At 41.3% G+C, this 15,545-nt stretch overlaps 1 protein-coding gene across 2 annotated transcripts in view; it reads right to left on the bottom strand.

Moving 5' to 3' along the window:
• Positions 1–15,545, bottom strand: part of LOC140469631 (protein crumbs homolog 2-like) — a 184,144-nt gene that overhangs the window by 100,704 nt on the left and 67,895 nt on the right. Inside the window, exon 2 of one of the 2 annotated variants that reach the window (XM_072566321.1) lies at positions 9,699–10,400. The exons of the other annotated variant lie outside the window; for it this stretch is intronic. Within the exon in view, the coding sequence (XP_072422422.1) occupies positions 9,699–10,400 (702 nt within the window). The remainder of the gene's footprint in view (positions 1–9,698; positions 10,401–15,545) is intronic. 2 annotated transcript variants of the gene reach the window in all.

Genomic DNA, 15,545 nt, shown 5'->3' with positions numbered 1-15,545 from the left:
CAAATCCTTTCTCTTCTCCCCAACACCAGTTCCTCTCCCAATCCCAGCTCCCCCCTCCCAACCCTAGCTCCTCTCTCCCCGCACCCTCCCAAAACCAGCTCCTTTCTCCCCTTTCCCAACCCCAGTTCCTCTCTCTCCTCTCCCCCAACCCCAATTTCTCAGTCCTTACTTTGCATCCTCAGTGCTTGAGTATAAAGGAAGCAGAAAAGAAATTTAAAAAGGAATTTGGAGAGGCAGAAGAAGCAATGAAATGTCATTGGCAAGGAGGATTAAGGAGAATCCCAACACAGTTTATATGTATTTTAGGAGCAAGTGTATAACTGGGGAAAATGTAGCTAGGGCTGATGCCCGAAATGTCGATTCTCCTGTTCCTTGGATGCTGCCTGACCTGCTGCGCTTTTCCAGCAACACATTTTCAGCAAAGTGTAGCTCCACTCAAAGTCAAAGCGGGTGTGGAGCGAGAGCAAGTTGGTAAAGTGAGTAGAGTTAAAGAGTTGTACAGCACAGAAACACATCCATCAGTCCAACTTGTCCTTGCTGACCCGATATCCTAAACTCATCTTGTCCTATTTGCCAGCATTTGGCCCATATTCTTCTAAACCCTTCCTATTCATATACCCATCCAGATGCCTGTTTTAATTGTACCAGACTCCATCACCACCTCTGGCAGCACATTCCATATACACACCACCCACTGCATGGAAAAGTTGTCCCTTTAAAAATCTTTCTCCTCTCAACTTAAATCTGTATCATCTAAGTTTTGGACTCCCCTACCCCAGGGAAAAGACCTTGACTATTCACCCAATTCATTCTCCTCATGATTTTATAACCCTCTTTAAGGTCACCCCCTCAGCCTCTGACACTCCAGGGAAAATAATACTTTGCATTGGTATTCACCAAGAAGAAAGACATGGATGATGATATGTTTTGAGAGGGGGGTGTTAATACTCTCAGGCATGTCAATATTAAGAAGGAGGAGACATTGGTGAAGTAACTCCACAGAGGCGAGTGTGCTATCACCAATTCATCTTTTATTTACACATGACGAGTCCTTGACACTATTCCAGCTTCCTCAGAGCCAGCTCTCAGAGTAAGTAAAACCTCTGACACACCTGTTCTTATCTGTCAGCCAAGGCTCCCTGATTACACCAGATTAACAGTCCCAATCAGGGAACTCATATTCTATGAGGTCCACCTGGCTGACCTTGTAACGATCAGTATATCCCTCCCACTCTGAGTCTGAGGACATAGGCTGGTTCTTTTTATTGTAGCTCCACCTCGGTGTTTTAGCACTGAGTCGGGTTCCTCCGACTGTGCCTCTAAGAGAGTGGCATGTAACGCAGAGTGGCTCGCATTTTATGCCCAAAGTATCTCGGAGCAAATTCATTCTCCTCTTCTAGTAGCAGAGGTGTCGAGGCTGCACCATCCACCGTCTCCATCTCAGATTCAGAGGTATCTTCAATACACGACAGAGAGGGAGAACCCACGTGTTCCTGAACAGTCGAAAAGGCTGTCAAGGACCTGGGCACATTTTGCTCCCACACTGTTTGCTAGTTTGTAGCTTGTGTGTGGTCCACATGCTTGTTCTAGACTGTTGCACTTATCTGACCTTTGTCCGTCTCTAGTCCTGACCTAATATTGATCATCCTTTTACCTCATGCAGGGCCATTCTTGTGGTTCCAACACCAAACTTTGTCGATTGAAGTAAACTGTCTCCCTCACTTTGCAGAGTCTTGTGTCTAGCATTGGAGTTTCTGATGCTGTTTTAGATTAGATTAGATTACTTACAGTGTGCTGCCTTCAAAGTTTGGACTACTCTTTCTGCCAGACCATTGGATGGTGGATGGTATGGAGCTGTCTTTCTATGTCGAATACAGTTCCACTTTAGGAAATACGCAAATTCTTTGTTGATAAATGATGACCCGTTATTTGGGAATCAATGCATTGCAAAAGATACATGCAGTTGTTCTATTATCGTCTCCATGTTTGACGAATGAATGCTTTGCACATCCAGCCATTTTGAGTGGGCATCCACAATGACTAAGAACATTGAGTCCATGAAAGGACCTGCTTCGTTGACATGTAACCAAGTCCAAGATTTACCTGGCCATGTCCACTATACTCATAGTAATTTTTGTCCTTGTTGGCACTCTGGGCACCGCCCCACTAATGCAGCTATGCCTACATCTAATCCTGGCTACCAGACATGATTTCTCATCAACATCTTCATTTTGGAAACCCTTGGATGAGCCTGGTGGAGTTCAGTCAGTATCTGGCAATGACCTTTGCTCGGCACAGTCACTCTTGTTCCCCATAATAATATGCTCTCCAGTGATCTGCTCTCTCTGGGTCCGAAAAGGTTTCAATTCTGGTTGTGACAGCTCTTTGGCTTCCCCCATCTCCACTGGCTGTTTCAGTTTTGCCAGGACTGGATCTTTCTGCATCCAAGGTCTGATATTGTCAGCTGTGACTGAAAATGTGTCCAGAAAATGTAAAACCGTTACAGACCCTTCCAGTGGCGATACCACTGGTGGAGTATCTGATAGTGGGAGGTGGCTCAATGCATCCACATTTGCTACTTGGCCTCCCGGATGGCGTTCTACTTGTAGTTATCCACACTTAGTATTAGAGCCCACCACTGAATTCAGCCTGAAGCTACGGGCAGCACTGCCTTGTTCTGTTTAAGTAGACCAAGCAGGAGTTGTGGGTTATTATTATTATGAATTGGTGGAACTTCCTAATTCCAAATATTTCTGCAAAACCTTCCTTTTCTATCTAGACATATTTATGCTCTGAATTAGCCCAAGTCCTGAATGCATATGCTATTGGGCATTCTTCTCCATTGGGCTATCGAAGAGCTAATATTACCCCAAAGCCCGATTTGATTAGATTAGATTAGATTCCCTACAGAGTGGAAACAGGTCCTTCGACCCAATCAGTCCACACCGACCCTCCGAAGAGTAACCCACCCAGACCCATTTCCCTCTGACTAATGCACCTAACACTAGGGGCAATTTAGCATGGCCAATTCACCTGGCCCGCACATCTTTGGACTGTGGGAGGAAACCAGAGCACCCGGGGAAACTCACACAGACACGGGAGAATGTGCAAACTCCACACACAGAGTTGCCCGAGGCTGGAAGTGAACCTGGGACACTGGTGCTGTGAGGCAGCAGTGCTAACCACTGAGCGACCATGCCACCCCAGGGGAGGCATTGCAGATCATAGCTGTTTCTTTGCTTCCCTGAAGGCTATGGTTTTGCTTTGTTTGAGGTTTTGTTGTGTGCTAACCTATCGTCCCTCTGTTTGGGATATGTCCTGAGTGAAGTTATGCAATTGTCTTCACTCTAGCATGTTCCCCAAGCTCAGTCGGCCTGGCAAGGGTGTTTACTTCCATTGGAATTCCCTGTAACTCATATGCTCCACCTGCTGTATTTTCCAATGACAAATCCAGTTGTAGTGCCTATTTGAAGTCAGGTTTGACTTCAGCTAGTAGAGGGTTTTGCATGGTTACATCGTTAATCCCACATACCTAATGGTCTCTCAGCATCTCATTAAAGGTTAAACCTTAACCACATGCCTCTGCCTATCATCCTAACCTCATCAAAATCCTGATATGGATTCCGCGGTTCTCGAATTGCTGAGAACACTGATAGCCATCTCAGAATTAGAGGAGGCTTGGGCTGTATTATTCCCGAACTAAATCTGACAACTTTTGAAAGGTTTCAGTATCTGGTGCCTCAGGGAATGTTAGGCTCCTAATAACTGAAAAAGCTGTGGGTCCACAAACCACCAGGAGAATTACTCATTGCTTTTCACTCACCATAATGTCATTTGCCCAGAAAAAAAATGCATTTTTATCATATACTGGGCTCAATCTTCAATGACAGGATGAAACAGGTCAAGCTTCCCAAACAATGGCATGATGTCAAAAATGGTTACCTCTGACTGAAAAGTACCTATTGTGAGCGGATTTCTTCAGGAGCATGCTTTTCTCTCATTGCCACTGAAATAACTCCACAGAGGCCGCTATCCCATCACCAAATCACTCTTCACTTACACATGGGGAGCCATCGACACTGATCCAGCTTCTTCAGGGCCAGGTCTCAGGGAACAGAATCTCTGACACTCCTTTTTATATATGTCAGCCAGGGCTCCCTGATTGGACCAGATTAGCAGCTCCAATCAGGGAACTCATATTCTATGAGGTCCACCTGGCTGACCTTGTTACAATCACTACAGTAGGGTATCTTGAAAAATATTAAGGTAGATAAGTCCCAAGGGCCTGATGGGATCTATCCCAGGTTACTGCAGGATGCAAGGGAGGAGATTGCTGACGCCTTAACAGAGATCTTTGTATCCTCTTTAGCTATAGGTGAGGTCCCAGAAGACTGGACAATAGAAAATGTTGGCCCTTTGTTTAAGAAGGGAAACACGGATAATCCAGGAAATTATAGGTCAGTGAGCCTTACATCAGTGGTAAGTAAATTATTGGAGAAGATTCTTAGGGACAGGATGTACTTACATTTGAAGAGGAATTAGCTTATTATGGATAGTATTAGGGATAAGGATAGGCTTTATCCCAGGGAGTTCTTGTCTCATAAACATGATTGGGTTTTTTGAGGAAGTAACAAAAATGATTGATGAAGCGGATGTTGTCTACATGGACTTTACAAAAGCATTTAACAAGGTTCCTCATGGTTTGCTAGTCCAGAAGATTAAGTTGTATGGAATAGTGAGTTGACAAGTTGGAAACAAAATTGGCTCAGTCATAGAAGACAGGACATTCTATTTTTCGACTAGAGATTTGTGATCAGTGATGTTCCACAAGGATCAATGTTGAGACCTCTGTTGTTTGTAATATATATAAATGTTTTGGGTGAAGATATAGGTGGTTTGATTAGTACCTTTGCAAATGGCACAAAAATTGGTGGAGTTGTGAATAGTGAGGAAGTATACAGCAGGATATAGATCAGTTAGGAAGTTGGGCAGAGAGATGGCAGATGGAATTTAATCTGGACAATTGTGAGGTAATGCATTTTGGAAGATCAAATGCAAAAGGAAAGTATACAGTAACGGATGGACTCTCATGAGCATTCAGTTACAGAGAGATCATGGGGTGCAAGTCCATAGATCCCTGAAAATGGCAATGCAAGTGGATAAGGTGGTAAAGACGGCATACGGCATGCTTGCTTCCATTGGTCAGGGCATTGAGTATAAAAGTTGGCAAGTCATGTTGCAACTGTATAACATTTTATTAGGTCACATTTGGAGTATTGTCGACAGTTCTAGCTGCCATACTTTTGGAAAGATATGGAAGTTTTGGAGAGAATGGAGAAGAGGTTTATCAGGATGTTGCCTGGACTGGAGGACGAACTTTAAATAAGAAATGTGAGAAAGGTTTTCTTTTACATAGAAGCTTGTTGGTGCCTGGAATATGTTGCCAGGGAGGTGGTAGAAGCAGATATTTTAGCAAAATTTAAGAAGCATTTGGACAGGTACATGAACAGGCAGAGAATAGAGGGATACAGACGAGGTGTAGGCAGGAGGAATTAGCTTCGAATAGCATCATGGTCAGTACAGACACAGTGGGCGAAAGGGCCTGTTCCTTTGCTATACTGTTCTATGCTAGAGATCTGAAACAAAAACAGAATGTGCTGGAGAAACTCAGCAGGTGTGGCAGCATCTGTGGGAAGAAAGCAAAGTTATTGTTTCAAGTCCAGTAATTCTTCATCAGAACTTTATGAAATGTACTGGAACCATTTTGCTTGTGGAATGATGATGTGATTTTATTTGCTTTGTGTTCAAATGGAATTTGAAAGGTTAAGAGTACAAATTCTTACATTAGACAACTCCAAGATGTCAATGTTTGTCGTCATTTTGAATTCACTTGGAATTGTATGACGTGGTTATGTAGGTGATATACTGTCAGTACCAAAGATATTTGAACACAAGGAAGATGAGAAAGGTGATTGTGCTTGGTTGTCTTACCTTATACCACTTCATGTACCAGTATTTTCTTTTTGATTTCTCAAAACATTCAGACAAAATCTAAGAAACTGTGATTATCTATAATACATCTCTAGAGTTACTTACACTGTTTTTCCTACCAGTCCCACCCACAATGCACCTAATTTCATGTTATAGAATTTTGATCTTAATTTAAAAAAAGAAGGCTTTTGAGAAAATAATTAGTGAAGTATTCTTTCCACGAGTTTGTGAATAAGTGAGTAGGGAGCATAAATTCATGATTACATTCGAAGTACAAAGGGGAAGCTGAGGACTCAGAGGATAATTAAGAGCAGAAATGCTCTATTGCCAGAGATAGTTGTGTTAGAGAGTCGAACATGATTTAAAAGGGAATTGGATATTTTTCTAAAAGGACAATTACAGAGAGCAGGAAAAGAAGATTGATGTGAACTACTTGAGTTGAATGGTCTTTCTGAGCTATAGAATTCTGTGATTCTGTTGTTTCTATGTTGTTTTGTATTTTTTAACAGTTTCATTCATATTTAGTTGGAATGAATGAATCAATTGACGTAAAATTGTGGGACTGTGTTTATGAGCTCATTTGGGCTCCTGAATTTTCTGAAAGGCTGTTACACCACTTAGCTTCTGGTGGCAGTGTCACTCAACAACCAAATTGTACAAGATTGATTCAGAAAAGTATTAGTTTATTCAAACACATGGGCAGCATGAGTTGTGAGAATGGATAGTAGTATTAATAGTTTTCAATGGCTAAATTGAAACTTTGGATGAGACAGAGATGTCCTTTTTTATAGGTTTGTAAACGTAGTTCTCAGAGAACCTTTTTGGGAGGAGGAAATGGAAAATAGGCTGTCAGTGAATGTATTTTGTCACTTATTTCTTTAGTGATTGAATTTTATCTTCCAATCATAATTGTGAATATGTGAATAGTGAATATGTGGATATCAGCTATGAAATAAATGAAACAAGATCCCAAAATGTTGTCTTTACTCCATGGTTTGTATAAAATAATCAACTCTGATTTTTGTTCAGCAGTGTGATGGGGGTGCTCCTGGCCAGGCCTGTATTTATTGCACATCTCCAAATATACTTGACAAAACAGTGGTAACACCAATGTGATCTCAGTGGTGCTTGCACACCTACTGTGCTGTCAGGGCTGGAGTTCCAGAATATTGACCCAGCAATGAAGGAACTCGTGCATATTTCCACAAAAGAATAACAAGAGACTTGGAGGAGAACTTGCAGGCGATGGCATTCCCATATACCTGCTGCTTAATTCTTCAAATTGTGAGTTTGGAAGATGCTATCAAAGCAATGTTGACTAGTTGCTACTGCATCTTGTAGATCATACACACAGCTGGCACTGACATGGAACAAGAGCATATTTGAGATGGTAAATGGATATCTGCCATTAAAGTAGCTTGTTTTATTTTGGATGATGTTGAGCGTCTTGAATGTTGTTGGAGCTGCATACATTCCATTACATGGCTTACTTATGCCCTGTAGATGGTGGACAGGCTTCGGTGAAACAACAGGTGAATTACTCACTGTAGAATTACCAGCCACTGATCTGCACTTGTGACCACTGTAATTATTCAGCTGGGATAGTGAAAATTCAGTGACGGTAATCTTGTTGTTTGTACAGGAGAGATGGTCAGATTCTTTCTTGGTGATGATGGTCATTGCCTGGCACTTGTGTGTTGAATGTTATTTGTTAGTCTTGAATGTTCTCCAGTTGTTGCTTTTTGGTACGGGCTCCTTCATGATCTATACATTATGAACGGATCTGAACACTGTAATCATCATTTAGTATCCCCCATCTCCGAGCTGATGATGGAGAGGACAACATTCAACTGGAAAAGAAGAGGCCCAGGACAATATCCTGAAGATGTCCTGTTGTAGTATCCTCGGCTGAAAATAAATGGCTTCCAAAAAATGTAATTTGCTTCCCTTTTGTCTAGGCATTGGAAATTTTTCCTTGATTTCCACCAGCAATAGTTTCAGTTGAACCCCTCAATGCCACATTCATTTCGAAGACAGTCCTACTCATCACACCTCTTTTGTCCAAATTTGAAACAGGGCTATTCTGAGGTGTGGAGCTGGGTAGTGCTGATGAAGTCTAACCCGAGCATTAGTAAGCAGGTTAATACTGAATAAGTGCACTGTTGAGCGTACCTTCACTTTACTGATGATTGAGAATGGCTGAAGAAATTTGAATACTACTGTCGTTCGTGTTACAGCTGGGATATTGTCAGGGCCCAAATAGCTTTTTCTGTACTCAATATGTTTGGCTGCTCCTGATGTCACATGGTATTAATTGAATTGTCTGAAGACAGACATCTATGATGCTGGAGATCTCCTCTTGGCAGCCCTTCCTGAAGAGACTTGCAAACACTTCATTCTTATCACTTGTGCTCTACCATTGTAGCCACTGAGAATATTTATAGAGCTGCCTCCTCTCCTTAGTTTGGAGAAAATGAGGACCGCAGATGCTGGAGATCAGAGTCAAGAGTGTAGTGCTGGAAAAGCACAGCAGGTCAGGCAGCATCCGAGGAGCAGGAGAATTGACATTTCGGGCACAAGCCCTTCATCAGGAATGAGGCTTCTGGGTCGGGGATGAGAGATAAATGGGAGGAGGTGGGATTGGTGGGAGGCATCTGGAAAGCGACAGGTGGATGAAAGTGAGGGAGAAGGTGATAGGTCAGAGGGGGCAGTGATGGACAGGTCTGAAGGGCGATGCCGAGTTGGAGGCTTAGGACTGGGATAATGTGGGGGGAGGGGAAATGAGAAAGCTGTTGAAATCCATATTGTGTGGTTGCAGGGTCCCAAGGCAGAATATGAGGCGTTCCTCCTCCAGGCATTGGGTAGTAATGGTTTGGCAGTGGAGGAGGCCCAGGACCTGCATGTCCTTGACGGAGTGGGAGGGGGCGTTGGAGAGTTCAGCCACAGGGCAGTTAGGTGGGTGCAGGTGTTCCCTAGTTGTTTTATTGTCCACCATTGCTCATGACGAGTTGTGGCACAGGGTTGACCTGATCTATTGATTGCATAACTTTGATAACGCATGCTATTTGAGCTTTCATTTATTCTTCCTTCTGGATCAGAGTTTTGATCCTAGAGATTAATGAGATTTCTCAGCATAACAGAGACCAAAGATGAGGTGCTGATGTATGAGAAATTGGTGAGTTACTTATTGTCAACTGTTACTGGCTAACTACAGACGATCATGATAAAAATTATGAGAATGATTTCAATTGGCTTTGTAATCTTTTTTTGATTACCAGTATGTGTAACCAATAAGGATGATGTCAAACTAGGGAGATTTTTTTCACCACTTTGGGCCAGTATTACTGAACAAATTGTTCTAAACAAAAGGTTCTTTCGAGGCTACTTCAATGGAGTAGTGAAAATTTCGGTGGTATTTTTAAAAAATTTAAATTTGTGTGCAAAAGGGACAGTAACTACTGAATCCTAGATTAGAACCATTATTACAAGATATTAAAGGTCAGATCAAAGCCACATTTCTCTTTCTCCAAAGTAAATATTAACATTGGACATGAACACAATTTCCTAAAGTATTATTCCAACTGCAATTAATGTACACAGTTTTGACATAACTATTTTACAAAATGTGTCTGTAAGAAGCATAGCTAACTTTAAGTATAACTCGTTTGTTTAACTTTTTTACATCCTACAGAACAGACATAAATTACCTTTGTAGCCAGGAGGACAGACACAAAAGTATCGATCCACATCATGGATGCATTTTGCCCCATTTTTGCATGGTCTGGATGCACATTCATTGATGTCAATTTCACAGTTTGGACCTTGGTATCCGGGGACACAGAAGCATTTATATTCATTTATACCTTCAAGACATAGAGCTCCATTTAAACAAGGATTTGATGCACAGTCGTCAATATCGGTTTCACAGTTAACCCCTGTGTAACCAGGTTGACAATCACAGGTATAATTCCCAATTCCATCCAAGCATGTTCCATTATTCTTACAGGAGTTTGCAAGGCATTCATTGATTTCTGTTGTGCAGTTTTCCCCTTCGTATCCCGGAGAACACAGACAACTGTATCCATCCATTTTATCTATGCAGTCAACATGAACACCCTGACAAGGATTGCTCTCACATTCATTTATATTAATGTTGCACTGAGTACCTTCAAACCCAGGTAAGCAGGTGCAGTTGTACTGCAGGCTTCCTGGTATACTCTGGCAGGTGCCGTTATTCATGCATAGGTTAAGATAACAGGCATCAAACTGTATTTCACAATTCTTCCCCGTGTACATCACAGGATCCTGTTGACACTGACAGATGTAGTCATTTAGTCCTTCAACACAAATTCCATCATTCTGGCAGGGTTGTGATGAGCACTGGCCGAGGTCTGGAGAACATAAATTACCTGTATAATTTTAAAAAAAGATAATATCTTATCAATATATTCAGATGAAATTAATCTCCAGTTGCTTGTGTTAATCATGTAATATTGCAGGTCAGATTTATTAATTCTGTAACAACTAATCTTGGCATAAAGATGTGGAGAGGTTGTTTCCCCTTGTAGGTCCACAGGGCTTCATCTCAGCGTAAGGGGTCACACATTTAAGACAGAGCTGAGGAGGAATTTCTTCTCTCTGAGGGAACTCAATCCATGGAATTCTTTACCACAGAGTGCTACCATGGCTGGATCATAAAGTTTATTCAAGACCGAGGTAGAAAATTTTAATTAATAAGGGAACTGAGAGCTATGGGGAAAAGACAAGATGGTTGAGTTGAGGGTTTTCAAATCAGCCACAATCTCACGATTGGTTGAGCAGACTTGACGGGCTGGAGTTTGGATGTTCTCCCCGTGTCTGCATCGGTTTCCTCTGGGTGCTCCGATTTCCTCACACAGTCCAATGTTATGCAGGTTAGGTGGAGGCTGCATAGAGTCATATAACATGGAAACAGACCTTTTGGTCCAACCAGTCCACACTGATCATGTTCCCAAACTAAACCAGTCCTATCTGCCTGTGCCCATACCCTTCCAAATGTTTCCTATTCATGAACTTATCCAAACGTCTTTTAAATGTTGTCACTGTACCAACCTCCACCACATTTTCTGGCAATTCATTCCACACATGAACCGCTCTGTGTAAAAAAAAATTGCCTTTCATATCCTTTTAAAATCATTTTTCTCTCACCGTTAAAAAATATGGCCACCAGTTTTGAACTCGCCCCCCCCCCCACCCCACCCTAGGGAAAAGACCCTTGTCAATCACTTTATCTATGCCCCTCATGATCTTATAAACCTCAATGATGTCGCCACTAAACCTCCTATGCCTTTCCCAACTATTTTTATATCTCAAACCCTCAATTCCCAGCAATATCCTGGTAAACCTTTTACTGAATCCTCTCCAGTTTAATAATATCCTTCCTACCATGGTGACCAGAACTCCACACAGTAATCCAGAAAAGGCCTTGCCAATGTCCTGTACAGCCTCAACATGACATATTAAATTGTCCGACAGAGTCCAGGGATGTGCAGGCTAGGTGGAATAGCCATGGTTAATGTGGAGTTAGGGGTATAGGGAGGGGGCGCTGGATCTGGGTGGGATGTTCTTCAGAGGGTCAGTATAGACTCAATGGACTGAATGGCCTCTTCCTGCACTGTAGGGATTCTATGAAGTCTGACATCTGCTCCTAAAACTTATGGTCTTATTCACCGTGCAGAGCTATACTAGCCTGCCAAACCACAGGGCTTTAGTTGTTTCAATCATTTAATGGTTAATAAATTATGCATGCTTGGTTGAAAGTCCATATATCCATTAAACAACTGAATCAGCTAAACTGAAGGAAAAGCATTGCTTGATTGATAGATTCAACTCTCTACCGTAACACTGTCAGTTGCACAATGTTTAGTTACCCCAAGCTGAAGAGATTTCAAGTGCTCAGCAATTTCTGTTTTGATACTTCAAAGGGTCTAGATGTTGGATATCTTTATTGGGCTATATTAACAAGAGTTTTCTTTAAAAGATGTGGAAAGGTGTGAATGAATTACTTTTCATCAAAGTTTTTTTTACAGATGTTTTATTGTTGCTGTATAGTTTTTTTGGTTCTCTGCAGTGGCTGAACAGCTTATCTACAGTAATTGGCGTGGAAGGTATGAGAGACCATGGGGGGTGCAGTGGGGCAGTGGGGTGGGATTTTGGAGGAAGTAGAGATGTACTATGATGCATGTGTAAGACATTAAGACCTTGCCTTTCAAAGAGTTCCCTCATCCAGACAACCTCTGAGGTGCCATGAACAATGATACTTGAAAAAGTTAGTCCAATCCCTTGAAAGTTCCAGCGATTTCTATCACCATTATGGAGCTGGTCAAGTCGGGAATGCAGAATATGGGCTTGCAAACTGAACTAGTTCACAATCTTCAAGGCAACTGCTAAAAATCAGTGGGTACAGGCTTGGGGGTTGTGTCCCTCAGAATCCAGCTCTGAATGTCACACAGTTCACCCCTCCCAGAGCCTCTCTGACAGTCCAGCCCACAATTTCAGTATAAATCCTGCATTTATACGGTGCAGGGCAGAATATTGGGAAATATTTATCTTGATAGTGCTGTAATCTCTCAATAAAAGTTATGTAATTTCAATTTGGAGCAGCAATGAACTCAAAATGATTCCAATGCCTGTGCAGATTTTTACCTCCTCCAGCACATTGGCATGAATGTAGAAGTTAGTCTTACTGTCAACATTCACATTCAATGACCACAATTGCTATTTATTTCTGTCTGGATCAATATATAGAATGCCTTTGGGAGACACAGACTATTTTAACATTTCACTTTGCATCAAACATACCTCCTGACATTTCAACAAAGGATGGTCATAGTCTTTGAAATCATTTAAAATGTATTCCATTTACACATTCCTGGGAAAAGGAAGATGGATGAGGCATCAGGGCAAGGGGCCATAATTAACCTTGCAGTTATACTGCACAATGGCAAAAAACAGTCCATAACCACAGGGGAAATACGATCTACAGTATCTGTGGTTTACAAATAGAGTCTCTGAATCTAAACTAGTTAAGCTAGACAATAACTCATGCACACAGTGCAACCAGGCCACGTTAGTCAAATACATGTGCTAAACCATTGCACTTTCTAAATATTAAGCTAGATACATTTCAGAAATTGTAAATGAATTCTCTCTGACCTCACAATGGTAGTTAAATAAAGGTAATTAACTCCTTAACCTATAGAGTTTGAATTTCTCTATGGAATAGATCTAAAGTTGTAAATAACAATTTGCAAAATAGCTGGGGATTCACTCTATACACAAAAGTGTTTAATTTTAAACAAAGGTTATTTACAGAAAAATGTACTGTTCTTTAGTATTGGAAGAGTGGATAGTAAGTGAAATTCAAACTATTCCTTCTGGAAGCATTAGTGCATATTGAATAAGCTACATTTGTAAATGTATGCACAATTACACCAGATTGACAGTCACAAGTATTATTTGATTCCTGGTAATACAGCTAAATGCACAAAATTGTAATAAATGCAATATATCATATCCCCCACTTAACAACATTTAATCATTTACGACAAAAAGAAAGTTGATCTCAAATTCATGTGCAAATAACAAAACTAAGTTTGATTATCTTTCATAATTCAAAATCCGCATTTATTTTGTGCATTTATGTGGCCATTTTTTAGCATACAATATGCTTTAAAACTGTTACCTGTCGTTAGCTGTATCCAGAGAGTGTACACTGAATCCCCTGTTGTGCTATTGTAAAATTGCACTCCAGACATGAATGAGAATGGTGGGCTTCATTCTATTGTAATGCATATTGTGCACATCAATAGAATGTGCTCTCCTTTCATGAGCTTGCCTTTTCGTGAACTTTCTGTAAAAGTACAATCCTCAGTGACTAAGGTACAGCAACATGTTAGGCATCATGCATGCAGAGCGAGCTGAACCTTTGTGTACAAAATGATGTGCCAAGTGTTGGTTTGGGATTTCTGGCTAACAGTCGTGAAATTTACAACTTGTTCATTATAGGCAATACAGCTCAGTTGTGCTTCAGAGTTGTCTTTAAAAAACCATGTAATATGAATGAAAAAAAGTGATCAGTGTGTGATTTTTTGATATGTGCTCCCAGTAGGTCACAATCCTGGAAGTGCAGTTTTGTAAAATCATCTTTTATTCTCTATATTCTATAGCAGTTATACTTACGTATTAAGTGTAGCAAGCATTTTTTAAAAACCATTTTGCATGTTTTGTTCAACAAAAGACAGACCACCCCCTCTAGATTTCCATCTGGTCATGGCCAGAATAATGAGCAAATACACTGCTCAAACGACAACGAGTAACCTGGACTGTTTAAAGGACAGTAAATTCAAAGCGATGGCAAAGAAATGTTCTAAATCATGATAGTAGAGTCTGGGAATAATTTTGAGAGATATTATCATGCAAACTTTAAAGAAATTTAGTCAAATTCTATCCTCTGCTGTTTTAACTGAAGCACCAGCCCATTCATTTTCAATTAATTAACACCCTTTAAATTAGGCGGAATTTGACATGAACTCAGTTCCAGGACCATGTATTGTCCATCCTTAGTTGCTCCTTGAAAAGATGGTGCTATGCTGTCTTCTCGAACTGCTGCAGTCCATATGTGAAAGGTTGATCCACAATTCTGTTAAGGAGGGAGTTCAAGGATTTTGAGCCAACGACTGTAAAGTAACGGCAATATATTTCTAAGTCAGAGTGGTAAAAAGTGGCTTGGAGGGCATCTTGACAGAGGTGGTGTTTCCATTTATATCTGCTGCCCTTATCCTTTTAGAAAGAAGTGGTTGTGGGTTTGGAAGGTAGTGTTTAAGGATCTTTGGTGAATTCCTGCAGTACATCATGGAGATAGTACACACAGCTGTCAATGAGCGTCATTGGTGGAGCAAGTAAACGCTTGTGGATGTAATGCCATTCAAGCTGCTTTGTCCTGGATGGTGTCAAGCTTCTTGAGCATTGTTGGAGCTGCATTCATTCAGGTAAATGGAGAGTTTTCCATTACACTCCTGATTTGTGTCGTGTAAATAGTGGAAAGGCTCTGGAAAGCCAGAGGTGAGTTATTCACCTCAGTATTCCTAGCCTCTGACCTGCTCTTGAGTGTTTATATAGTTAGTCCGCATGCATTTCTGGTCAATGGTAACCCCCAGGATGTTGATAAAGGGATTCAGTGACGGTAACACCATTGAATGACAAGGGGTGGTGATCAGATTGATGTTTATCTGAGATGGTCATTGCCTGCATTTGTATGGCACAAATGTTGTCAGCCCAAGCCTGGTTATTGTCATTGGCAAACATCCTCACTTCTGACCTTATGATGGAGGGAAGGTTATTGATGGTTGGACCCAGGACACTATCCTGAGGAACTTATGTAGAGACATTCTGGAGCTGAGAGGACTGACTTCCAACAACCACAACCACCTTCCTATGAGCTGGGTCTGACTCTAATCAGCAGAGAGTTTGCCCCTGATACCCATTGATTTCAGTTTTGCTAGGGCTCCTTGACC

This window comes from Chiloscyllium punctatum, chromosome 49 (genome assembly GCF_047496795.1).
Source record: "Chiloscyllium punctatum isolate Juve2018m chromosome 49, sChiPun1.3, whole genome shotgun sequence".
Lineage (NCBI taxonomy): Eukaryota > Metazoa > Chordata > Chondrichthyes > Orectolobiformes > Hemiscylliidae > Chiloscyllium > Chiloscyllium punctatum.
This window is presented reverse-complemented; position numbering and strand designations above follow the sequence as displayed.